Source organism: Anas acuta, chromosome 14 (genome assembly GCF_963932015.1).
Source record: "Anas acuta chromosome 14, bAnaAcu1.1, whole genome shotgun sequence".
NCBI classification, from domain to species: Eukaryota; Metazoa; Chordata; class Aves; order Anseriformes; family Anatidae; genus Anas; species Anas acuta.
Window position 1 is genome coordinate 11,475,580 of NC_088992.1, and position 13,555 is coordinate 11,489,134.

General features: G+C 42.4%; 1 protein-coding gene across 16 annotated transcripts in view; it reads right to left on the bottom strand.

Moving 5' to 3' along the window:
* Nucleotides 1–13,555, bottom strand: part of ANKHD1 (ankyrin repeat and KH domain containing 1) — a 114,017-nt gene that overhangs the window by 93,894 nt on the left and 6,568 nt on the right. For all 16 annotated transcript variants that reach the window (XM_068698634.1, XM_068698629.1, XM_068698630.1 and 13 more), the window contains exon 2: nt 5,525–5,678. In XM_068698634.1, coding sequence (XP_068554735.1) covers nt 5,525–5,678 — 154 coding nt within the window. The remainder of the gene's footprint in view (nt 1–5,524; nt 5,679–13,555) is intronic.

Sequence of the window (13,555 nt, forward strand, 5' to 3'; positions counted from 1 at the left end):
GTCCCCAGTTCCAGAACGTACAACCTGCCCGGTCTCCAGCACGGCAGCGTGCTACCTGATACTCAGACAGAGCCACTGGCACTCCAGTTTGTGCCCAGTGCCTCTTTTAAAGGCATGCTTGTTGTAGTAACAGACACTTGCTAAAAAAAAATCATTTCTCTTTGACTATTTATTTGAACAGAGTTACACTACATTTGATCTTTCTAAGGTCTCAAACACCCAACTTCATTTATTTGCTGATCTCCAGCCACCTTTTAGTCTTATTTACATCCTTCTCTGTTGAAATACACCTCCACTCTGTGAACATAATAATGGACTACTCACATCTGTTTCATTAACCCTTGGCTGAAGATGGCTCCTCTCTAAAATACCGTGATCTTCCTCACAGGTCTCTTCATGAATCATAGTAGGATTTCTGAAGAAGTCACTCACAAAATGGTGCAAGCCATCTTCCTGCACAAGTCTATGATATGCCCTAAGCACACTTTTATGCACAATTCTTATGTCAGAAGTACCAATATACCTGCAGATAAGACTTAAGACTTATTCCTAGTGCTGCCCGCACTGTTACTGCCAAGGAGTGCACGTGTCAGGTACACACTGAGCTGGCAAGGGGCAGTCCGTTTTCTGTCTCCTTTAATACAACACATTGTGTGCTAACACAACTCCTCCCTATATAAATATTCAACAGGAATAAAAAGTACTCTTAACTCTACAAAAAAAGATCTTTACCGCTTTCTTCTACATCTGTTTTTTGATGCTTCATTGTCCAAGTGCTTCAAAATTCCAACTGATTGTAACCACGCTCACAAGATCCGCTGTTAAGCACGCAGTACCCAAGCTATTTCCTCAAGCTCTAAAACAATTCAGCAGCATTCTATATTGCTTCCCCGAAAACTCACCATAACCACACTGGATCACTATGAAAAGGGTGCTTTAACTGCAGGGATTAATACTGACATTTTACAACTTTGTGGTATTCCGTATTTCAGGTGCCGAAATCATCAAACAAGCATCCAAGACTTTTATTTGACCACGTGCTTCAACCAATACATCTTTCCTCTTTAAAAAAAAAAAAAAAAAAACACACCTGTACTCCCCTAAAGAGCCCTGTGATACATAAGTAAATCATTTTCCCTTCCTGATGCCTATAAAAGGAGAGGCCAGAACATGGAACAGCTGTAACCTGCCAAACCTTCCCCAGCTCTTTGGAGAGGAGTTTGTCCTTGTAAGAACATGTGCTGAGGGACCCACTGAAGAATCTGCCACGAGCAGCAAGAGCTCTGATCCCCTCTGAGGTACCAGGACGGATTAGAGCAGGTAAAGGACTCACACACAAGCGTTATAGCCATTCATTCACAGCAGCAAAGAGCTCATCCTCCAACAGCCAACTATTGTGTCAAAAAAAAAAAAATTTTAATAGGTAGCCTTATTGAAGATCCACAAAAGAACCACAGTTCTTTAGAGCTGGGATGTTATTTTAGGAAACCAACATTACCTTAATTAACAGTGGACCTGGATGTTTCTAGTGCAGAACATGAACCCAGCATCCAAACACTAAGAATCAATTTAATTACAGTCTGAAAAAAATGAGATGTCTCAAAACAGCAGTGTTCTCTTTCAATTTCTCTTTCCATAGGTTAATTTAGTTATAAATCCCTTTTTTACTGCTAGGGGTCAGAACTGATGAGATTTCGCTTCAAACAAGCAACAGACTTGGCTTGTTTAGGATAACTTCCCAAACAACAGGATTCGGTTCTTTTTCTGAAGATCAGAACAAGTCATTTATGACCTTCATACTTCTGCTTCAGAACAGTGAAACATCTCAGACTTCAGAACGTAAAGCTAGTTTGTTGGGTTTATTTGTCAAAAAATACAATTACTTGAATTTGTTTAAAAATAGTTTTTCATTAACAAAGTGATTGTGCTTTGCTTAAACAGACTACAGGAGCCTGGTTGTCATAAATAAAGCTAATTAGCCAGGTTTTCAGAGGGCCTAGCAAATGCATTGAATCTAGCCAATGTCTGCATGCGTGTATGTATGTATATTTAGCGTGTACGTGTGTATATCTACTACTCTGTTAAAGTGGAGAGGGGCATGGCCATAACACTACAAATTCTAAGACCGTCCCCACTCAGCATCTGAGAACATAAAATATTTTAAGTCATCCTGAAAACAGAAACTGAATCAAAAACTGTAAAAAAAATCCAGCACTACATCATGATGGGTAGTGATGATGTATAGAAATCCTTGTAAGCAGTTCAGCTAAACTCAGATCACTACACCTTCGCATGCAGGTCTAAGGGCTCACAAATCAAAACAGCTGCTAAAAAATAATTTTTTTATTTTTTTTTTTTTAAAAGAACGGAATGGTTGAAGAAAACTCTGCATATGTAATTTGAAAAAGAATATTTCATCTGGCTGCAGTTGCTAGAACTAACTTTCCAGAACGAATAACCAACGTGCTCACGTGAGATGTGAGCATTAAGGGATTTGGGAACAGTAAGCAGAACGAGTTTTGCAAGTCATTAAATCCTAAGGACACAGCCTGAACCCGGCATGTGAAAAATACTACGAAATCTGAGACATGAAGCACACGACTGACTGTACTGCGGGTTGCAAGTTAAGATCAAGCCTCCTGCAGGAGGGGGTAAATCACAACAAAGGAAGCCGAGCTGCCCTGCAAACCACATCAGACAAGCTGTAGCCTAACTGCTTGTTCCAGCAGCAGTGCTGCCATCTACTTTTTGCAAGCTATACTTAACGCTGGGGAATGAAATGTGACTAAAACATGACTAACAGGAGAAATCACCTTTATTGCCAAACTGCCAAACAACGCAAAAATCACAGCATTAGGTCATTTTGTTCCCATGATGGAAACCCAAACGGCTCATTTAAGGCTAGAAAGGGTGTTTTCAGTCAAGCCAGTCAGATGAGTGTGAACCCACCAATGAAGCTATTTAGAACCTCTCCCAGAAACACAAGCTTATTTTTCAGTCACCTTCAATTTAAGTCTTATCAATAAGCCACCAGATTCTCAGTGTTTCCTTTGGATATTTTTATCATTTAGATTTTTTTTTTAACTAATGGTATTTCTGGTATTTGAATTCACAGTGGGAAAGACAACTACGCCTTAACTAGGGAACTTTCTCCCAAGCATTTTTAATCTTTCAGCCACAAAAATTAATCAAGAGGCATTAATTTCATCCGATCTTTTTAGAGGAGATGGAGCTAACAAACAAAAGCCCTCCAACAGGCTTGTTCTTCTTTCCAGATTCTGCTTTGTCCATTTTCTACATCTCCACTCCAAGCACAAGAGGAAATCAAAGCATAGGAATCTTAGATTAAACACAAATTAGCTAATCCAGAGGACAAGTGGCAAACTGCTATTTAGAAACCTGAAGAAAGCATTCTCACAGACATTATAAGCAGCAATGGTACATCCTAGATTTATTATATACTGTGAACTCATTTCAAACACTGCAAACCTAGATGGAAACACACACCTCAGAGACCAGTACCTCATAACACTAGCCATCAGACATCTTCACTGACAATTTATAAGGCTAGCAATAGGCTTTTGGCCATATCAGTCATTAGGTACCTGAGAACTGCAACAGATCGAACTATTTAAATTTGAGTTTTCAGAGAATTCCAGATACATTCTATTTTTCCTGCAAAGCAAAGTTTGGTCCACAAGAACTACATTCAGTTAGATTAAATTCAGAGATCCATCATTAAGGTGCTGCAATTTTCTGCTGACAAAGGCTGTACTCTTCTTTTTTAACATTCAAAATGCAAAGAGACCAAAATAAGTCCCCTGCCCCCTTTCATAGAACATCTCAGGTTGGGAGGGACCTTAAAGATCATCTTGTTCCAATCCCCCTGCCATGAGCAGGGATGCCACCCACTAGATCAGGTTGCCCAGGGCCTCATCCAACCCTGTCTTGAACACCTCCAGGGTTGGGGCATCCACAGGTTCTCCGGGCAACCTGTTCCAGCACCTCACCACCCTCTGACCGAAGAATTTCCTCCTAGTATCTAATCTAAATCTCCCCTCTTTTGGTTTAAAACCGTTCCCCTTGTCCTATCATTATCTGACCAAGGAAAAAGTTGCTTTCCATCTTTTTTATAAGTCCTCTTTAAGTAATGAAAAGTTGCAATGAGGTCACCCCTTAGCCTTCTCTTCTTCAGGCTGAATCTTCCCCTATCTCTCAGTCTTCCCTCGTATTAGAGGTGCTCCAGCTCTCTGATTCAACTTCCTGGCCCTCCTCTGCACTCCCTCTAACAGACACACTTCTTTCTCGTGCTGGGGGCCCCAGACCTGGATGCAGGACTACAGGTGAAGCCTCAGGAGGGCAGAGCAGATGGGGACCATCACCTCCCTCCACCTCTCAGCCACTCCTCTGTTGACGCGGCCCAGGTTGCAGTTGGCCTTCCAGGCTGCAAGCACACACTGCTGACTTATGTCAAGGTTTTCACCCACCAGAACCCCCAGGTCTTTCTCTGCCAGGCTGCTCTCCATGAGTTTTCTCCCAGTCTGTCCTCATGGCTGGGATTGCCCCGACCCAGGTGCAGCACCTTGCACTTGGCCTTGTGGAACCTCATTAGGTTCATGCAGGCCCACTTCTCAAACTTTGCTTCCTCAGATCAAAATTCTCCTTTAACACCGTAGATAGCTTAACACCTACAAATATATTTTATCTACCCCTAAAGGGTGTTCAAAGCTAATGCCTGAAAACTCCAACTTCAGCACAAGACTACTAGTCTCAGTATGCACTCAATGATCTAACTTTTTTTTTTTTTTCCTCAAAGCAGGGTGTTTTTTCCTTGGAATTTTGAAAAAGATGTGATTTCCTATTTCATTGCAAGTATCTGAGCCACAAAATTTACAAAATTTTAGTTTGTCAAGCTTTCATCATAAAAGTAACAAATGTGGTGGCACCGTGTTTATCTAGTCTGGTTCCGTAACGGGAGCAGTAAGTATGCATTTTCCAACAGCCATATCTCAAAACTACAGAACAGAGAAAGATTTTTATGCAAGTCAAAATAAAAACTAGTATTTCACCTGGGAATTTCATAGAATAGAATCATAGAATGGCTTGGGTTGGAAGGGACCTTAAAGGTCATCTAGTTCCAACCTCCCTGCCATAGGCAGGAATTTCTGAAGTACTGAATTAATAATTATATATTGACAAAAGCAGCATAAAGAAAAATATGATTTTAGCATGTCTACTTCCTTCCATCTTTTCCCCTGTAACCCTCCCTCTGGTAACATGTCATCTTCCCTGATCAGTGAAATACCACTTAACTTCAAACAAACTTTTCTAACCTTATGCTCACAGAAACAGTGAGCTAAGCAACCCTCGACACCTGCAAGAACTATGAGCTTATTGTTATTCTCAGCTCTTCATCATCACAGTAAACTTCCAGACTCGTGAACACTTTACTAGGGTCAAAATTTACAGGTTGCCAGATCTGTGTGCAAGTTGGCTTCAGAAAAAAAATAAACACGTAAAGTACCTGCTGCCTCCAGTAAGGCTTCTAGTCTTGCTTGTGTTTCTGGATCCACAGTTCTCAAGTCTGCACCTTCTGCAGCACTCGATAAGAACAACTCCGATGTGGTTTTAAGTACTGGGTTATCAAGATCTTCTTGGTCCAAAATAAACGATTCAACCTGTTTGTGAAATCAAAGAAAAAACAATTTTACAATTTTTGACATTTTATAATAAACATAAAATATTATAAAGTCCAAGGAATAACTTAACTGTACTATCATGGTAATGGCTTTACTGTACAGATTATTGGACAGAACCTTAGAAGCGATTTGGTCAACTCACTGAAAAAGTAGCTGATGAAATCACAAAAGAAAAAACTCAGCATGAGAAGCAGCACATCAACAGCTTAATTAACAAGAGCTGAAGCTACAGCAAGGGCCGCTCAGATTAAACACCAGAAAAATGTTATGGATGTTTGCACTGTTAACCACCAGAACGGACTGCTACAAGAGGCTGGAGCACCTCTGTCACCAGGGGTCTGCCTATCATGAACAAACAGCAGCTATCAGGTTCAGCCACACCGAAGTCGTTACTACCTGAGAGCCAGGGAGGGACTGAAAGATTTCCTAAAGCACTTTTCAGTTCCCTTTTGAAAGGGACTTCAGCTAATGCAGCGCAGGGATTTTGTTTGTTTTGAGTAGAAAAGAAGACAGCCAACTACAACTCAAACCACAACATCTGTTCCCGCACCGACACTTCAAACCTGCCATCAGTGTTTCCTAGACAAGAACAGATCGGTAGGACAATTAAGCAAGCAGGTATTCCAACTAAGTAGCAATAATGCTGTCCCACCACTGGTCCACGTCATCTCAAAACACAAGCTCACGGAATTACTCAACACAACACACTGTGCTTTAAGGACAGCTTGCCAGAATAAACAAGGAGGATACCTGACTCATACGCTAATGAGAGCACAACTACATTTCAGAATCTGTCTCAAGTTCAGGCATAACTCCCTCTATCCTCAGCAATATTTTAAAATGAAGACACGGACCCTATCTCAACCAGAAATTACCCACTCAAGGCTACTGGTGCCTCCAGCATCCCTTAGAAATGAGACAGATTTCTGTCCTTTCTAACTTCACGTCCCAACCTCATTTTCGTTTTTCTTATTTTCCCCTAGTTTTCCCATGCCGGTGGTAACCTACCACCATATTCAATAAGATCACACACCGCCTTAATGCTCCAAAAACCCAGATTAGGCCATCTACAAATTAATTGAAGTGCCCTACTGCATGAAGGATGCTGTGGGTCTGGAGGCCTACATGTAACACCGCCCTCAAAAGCAACTGTTAATTTCTTTTTGCTATGTGAACGTTTTTAACTTTTTCCCCTAGCCTCCAATGCCATCATCATTAGTCCAGTGAAATGCAACATTAACACAGGAATACAATGAATTGTATTCATGGGAGAAGGGGGGGAAGAGTAGCCTTCAGGAATACAGATCACCAGTTCCTCATCTCAGGGGATCTCCCTAATATTGGCTAACTTAAAGGTACTGTACTTCGCGTGCCAACACACGAACATTCAAGGTAAGACAGCAGGCTATGACTCAGGGCTTTAAGCAGCAAGACTTATAGTTCAGTCCAAACGAGATACAACAGCCCTAAAACTAAAGGGTATTGTTTCACTGTGAGAAAGAGCTGAGAGTTACAAAAGCAGAGAAGCAGTGACCTGAACCAGGGGTGCGCACTTTTACTACAAACAAAGAAGGGCTTATGACACACGGCAAAAGGTATTCGTACGCCAGGACTCCCCTCTGCAGAACTCAACTTTCAGTTTCTGTTCAGTTTAAGGACTCCTTGCTGGCGTAAGGGCTGATGCAAAGATAACTTGTGGAGAAGCTGACGCCTGCATACAGGAGTGCTTCAGGGTACTTCATTATTCTCCAGTTTTGATTTTTCTTTTTTCCCATGTTTAACAATGTATATATTTGTGTTGTGGCTACAAAGAGCGTGAAAATCCACAACCTGGTTAAGCAACTGTGCCACTGCCAATCTTTCAAAATGGGTTTCAATGAATTTCCATGTCAGAACAAGTGATGGTTCTGTACATGGACAGGGTTTCCCACTCAGGCATGGCTACGGAGGAGGATGCACAGCTGGATACTTCATCGCTATCAGCAGAGTAAGAAACGACCTCAACTTGTGAATGAGAGTGACCTGTGACGGTTACATCACCACCACCAAATGGCACCAAATATATCCAACAAATTTAAAATTTATTTAAACAGGAAAAAAAAAAAAAAAACCACCACCAAACAAATTCCAGGAAGACTTTGCATAATGCTTGTGTTGCAAAATTTAGATATCTCACTTTACCCTGATGAGATCTGTAAGCAAACTGATAGTCCCTGGTCACTGCACTATTTGGGGATTATTTTTTGAGCTGCTTTGGCCAGCAGTGGTTGATAAGCATCTTATTTGGAAAGACTCATTAGGAATACATGGATTCAACATGTCAGCCTAATTCCCAAACTACTTACAGCTAGCAATAATTCCCAATCGAAAACTCCAAAAGGCATCGCAAGCTGCTAGCTGGGTGGGACCTGAGGACAGGGCCCTAAACATCAGGGCAATTCACCGTACTGTGATCCTTCACATCCAGCCAGAGCACTGATGGAGCTTTCCTGAAGCCCTGCCAAAGACTGCAGCGATCTCACAGCTCTGCAGATCCAGTTACACTCCTGGTGGCTCACTCGGTAACAGCCACATTCACAGATCTTCGGACTGAAGTACATCAGTATTTATACCTTAATACCATGATAGAGTTCACCTCAGGTCAGGGGCATACACAGGCAACTTCGCAAGCACTAACATCCAAAATAACACCAGCAATTCTTATAAAATTGGCAATGACCTATAGAATTGGGATTAGATTTCTAATACCAAACCTAAGCTGATCTACACTACATTGAACTTACTTTTTTTTTCTTTAAAAAATAAAAGAAAAAAAAAAGGTATTTCTATGCCAACAAGAGCCAAGCTGCTGGTTACAGACAAAAGAACTTTTTCCAGACTAGCCTGGACTGTTCACCAATAGCCTGTTCCTGACACAGGCTCCACAGACTGGAAAAGCTTCCTCTTCTAGCTGTACCAGCGCTGTTCTTTCCTCCTCCTGCTGCAGCTTCTGTGCCAAATTACCAGGAGTATCTTTATGAAAAGTGTAAGAGAAAGATGCTGTGAAATCACATCCCTGAACTTGAGTCGTCCAGATACACTCTGAACAATGAGCACTAGTGGGGTAACAGGCATCCCTGCACTGCATCTGCAGTGCCTACAACACCAAGGAGTCGAGCATCGTGACTGGGGCTCCTAAGCAACATCACAATGCAAATGAGCTGCTACCCAATTTTCTCTTCTGCATTAGAAATTGGAAATTATTTTCTCTTCTGTATCTTCCTAATTATTTCTGTGACAATTCCATTTGGACAAGTCTCAAATGGGTCTTAACACACAGAGGGACCCGGGCTTCCTCAGGGTTAATGCAGGCCTGTGTGTTAGGCTGGAAGTTCAAAGTTACAAAATGGAAATAGATCAGCTGTATTTAAACTACTGGTATTCCATAATTAGTGTACTCTGCTCTATTAGAACTACACTAAAATATATTTTTTCTTTGATAAATCCTACCTCTGACTTTACACTGCCATGTTCTTTATTGCACTGAAGGCCAGTATCTGACTACTATTTCATCATTCCTACTTTAAAGAGTTTTTGGGAGTACCGATAGGACAGCAGGTATCACATCAGGGCGAGTGTCAGGTGGATGGAGCCAGGCTCTTCTCGGTGACACCCAATGACAGGACAAGGGGCAGTGGGTGTAAGCTGGAACATCAGAGGTTCTGCTTCAATGTGAGACAAAGTTTTTTAACAGTGGGGGTGAGAGAGCATTGGGCCAGGCTGCCCAGGGGGTTGTGGAGTCTCCTTCTCTGGAGACTTTCAAAACCCTCCTGGACACGTTCCTGTGTGACCTGATCGAGGTGTTCCTGCTCCGGCACGGGGATTGGACTGGGTGATCTTCCAAGGTCCCTTCCAACCCCTAATATTCTGTGATAAAACTAAGTTAATACTGTAAATGAGTTTCTATTTCAAATTTGGCGTGGAGCCCCTCCGAATTCCACTTTTAAAGAATGTCACCTTCAACACTACTCAAAATGATCAACCCAAGGAGAAAGCAAAGGGAAGGACTGTTACTTGCGTGGCACTCGAGAACACTGCCACATCCCCGGCTTCATACCAGTGAGAGCTCTGGTTTGGGCTTACTTTACGAAGTACCTTTCAACACTGCTTCCCTAGAACCCAGCAATATCAGCCAAGTATTTTTACACCTACATTATGGTATAATCCTGCCATTACTGTTTCATTTTCTAGAGAACAGGTAAAAGTGGAGGAGAACATACAGGAACATGGGTGTTTTCACCAAACTTTTCAGTGGGACCTCAGCACTCTAGTGTTCTTGGCACTTTGAAATGCTTCTTTTCTTTCTCTCAAAGTACTTCAGAGTCAGCACATAAGAATAAGAACATCAAGTAATCACCATAAATAACAATACAGCCATAATTAAGGACATATACCCCCGCTGGTAGGCTTGAACTGAATTCCTAAAGACAGTTTCTCCAACTAAAAAAAAAAAAAAAAAAAAAAAGCTCAAAATATAAGTCACTACGATCTATTGATCTCCAACAGATCATCTTCTATTCAGCTCCAAATACAACATCAAGTTGACTACAATGAGGCTGGGTTATCTAAAAAGACAGCTTTATTCTGATATATATTAAGCAATTATCGGATAATCATAGAATCATTAAGGTTGGCAAAGACCTCCAAGATCATCTGGTCCAACCATCCCCCCCCACCAATGTCACCCACTAAACCATGTCCCCAGGCACCACGTCCAACCTTAAACACCCCCAGGGACGGCGACTCCACCACCTCCCTGGGCAACCCATGCCAGTGCCTGACTGCTGTTTCTGAGCAGAAATGCCTTCTCATTTCCAACCTAAACCTCCCCTGGCCCCCCTTGAGGCCATTCCCTCTACCCTATCACTGGTTACCTGTGAGAAGAGGCTGACCCCAGCCCCCCACCCCTTCCTCTCAGGTGGTTGTAGAGAGCAATGAGGTCTGCCCTGAGCCTCCTCTTCTCCAGACCAAACAACCCCAGTGCCCTCAGCCACTCCTCATAAGACTTCTGTTCCAGGCCCTTCCCCAGCTTCGTAGCCCTCCTCTGGACATGCTCCAGGACCTCAATGTCCTTCCTGTAGTGAGGGGCCCAAAGCTGAACACAGCACTCGAGGTGCGGCCTCACCAGAGCAGAGCACAAGGGGACGATCACCTCCCTGGCCCTGCTGGCTGCACTACTGACACAACCAGGATGCTGTTGGCCTTCTTGGCCACCTGGGCACACTGCTGGCTTGTGTTCAAAATGAAACGAGCAGCTAGAGGAGCTGGGTTGTAATAAGCCTCTTTCAAAATACCAGCTGATTTTGCAAACACTGCTAGATATGTGACACAGAGATGGACACGATGCTAACTTTATGGTCTGTCACTAGAGACAAAGGAAGGGACTGCCACACACACAGCACGGCACAGACACCCGACAGTCACACATAGACCTGTGGGGTATGTCCTTGATGTGCCGGCACACACACTGGAACTGATGTCAGTATTAATTTCTGATTTCAGAAGCTGACTTTAGTCACGATAGGTGCTGCATCAGCAGTAAGACGGGCCTGATATTCCCCAGGCAGCTTCTCAACCAGAGGATCTCAAGCCAAGCACCCAAAGCAAGCAGTCAGCTCTGAAGACCATGGCTAGTAGTTGAAACATGCAGATAAAGTAATAACTCGGAATTAATGTTTTATGGGACTACTCTCCAGTGTTAGAGATTGTTAATCCTAGGGTTTCAATTTCCTCATGCTAATACTAATAGAAAATGCAAAAGCAGGCAATCACAATAAAATGCCGGTCATCAAGGTTCACATAAATTTAACCATTCTAGGTAAGTAGCAAATTTATCTCCTAAGCAAAAAATGGACATTAGATTTTTTTGTCTAAAAGACAAAGCTGTGATTTACAGTTCTTCCACAAACTAGAAATCTGCAATTCATTTTTGTTAAAACACCATTCAAGAACAAACCCAAGACACGACCGTACCCCTAGTTAACCCTCACAAAAAACTAAGCCACAGAACACAGATTGCAGCCTCTTGTTACAAGAGGCAGACAGCATTACAAAACCTTCTCTGTATAGCAGAGCAGAAAACACCAGTTATTTCACTCATTTTTACAAAAACAAAACACAACCATTAAAAACTAACCTGCAGCCACCAGATATTCAAAGCCTGGTAAGTAGAAACAAAATAACTAGGTTTTCCTAATTTATAATAAAATATTATCTTATGACAAGGAACTGCCATTTACAGAACTGGAACTGACAAAGAAGTTATCCAAAATTCACGTTAATGTTCCTGAACTGCCTGCCTGTTCATGACCTGTACTGGCTTCACTGAAGACCACCAAAGGGAGCCCAGTAGAGTTTACCATCTAAAATCAGCATCATCTACACTAAACACTACCTGTTTTCGTGTATTCTGTCTCAGCTCACCCTAAATCACGTTTTCGGTGTCCCTTTGCATCTACTTGCTTTAAGATTCCCTCCTATCACCTATTCTTTCTGGCAGACCTGTAGAAATAGCCCTTCTTTCCTCATCTCAACCTGAGGAACAGCAGCTGTTAGTCCATGTCCTGACTTAAGGAACATAAAACTTACAGGCATCAAGATCCTTCTTGTTTCAACGTAACCAGGGCTTTTGGGGCGGGATCTCTGCTCGAGCATCTTCATGCCTGGGCTTTCATCAAGTGACAGAAACTTCAGAGGATGAACAAATGCACGTGGTTGCTGATGCAAAAGCCCACGCCCACTGAGATGGCAAGTACTGTAAGCCATCTCCTTGGGAAGCACCTCTCATGCCAATGCACAGCCTCAATAACAACAGCTTAACTAACCTGGAGGTGACCTCTTCACGCCTCTCACCAATCCAAAGGGACACGCAGTTTTCCAGTGCTCAAAATCATACACGTGGAGCTGATGAATGCAGCCTGCTCTAATACTTCGATAATCCGTTCCCATTTCAACTTCTCTCACATACAGAGAGAGGCCTCACTAGTTAACGTGACTAAATTTTAGCTAATCTAGAGCCTCATACCAAACTGAAAATCCAGCTGGGCTTTCTACCATTCTCAGAGCTGAGGGTAGTGGCAGATATTTTTTCCAACGCCTGCATAAACAAGCTGGTGTGTCCTCTACTATTGAAAAACCAGCAAAAAAAAACAAACTGTACCTACTAATCCATCGGTGAACCATTTTAAAACCCATCATACTGAATAACACAGCAGAGACCCCTATCTAGAATAGGCTTGAATGAAAACTCCAGATGCAGCAGTAGAAGGGCTTTAAAGTTAACTATTTTAGCAAAAAGAACTAAAACATTCCATATACAGCATTGAGGTTAAACTACAAAATCCAAAACTTTAAGCATCCTTTTCCCAGACTCCCTTTCCCCCTTGCTATGTTGTCACACTGAGGACGACCACACACTCACAACAGATGATGCTCTGAAGCTGCCATGATCACAGACCGTGGCTCAAAGACAGGGCATTCAGCCCTAAAAGCTGATCTCCCCTTTTTCCCTTGGTTTGAAATAGGATGGATTTATTACCTGTCAGCCACGTGAAACCATTGGCTTTATTTGTGGATTTGGAAAGGAAAGAGTTCAACAGAGGTCAGGGCTTTCCTAGAAGAACCTCTTAGTTTATTAGAAATCTTTTAACTTGACAAATAGGGATCCATCCTTCCTGTGGACTGGTATCCAGTTCAGGAACTTTCAAAATCACTCCTGGACAGAACAGCCACACATGTTCACTCTCACTCAATACCAGCGCTCCGAAAAACACAACACAGTAACTCGACCATGAGGAACTCTACTCAGTCTAGGACTT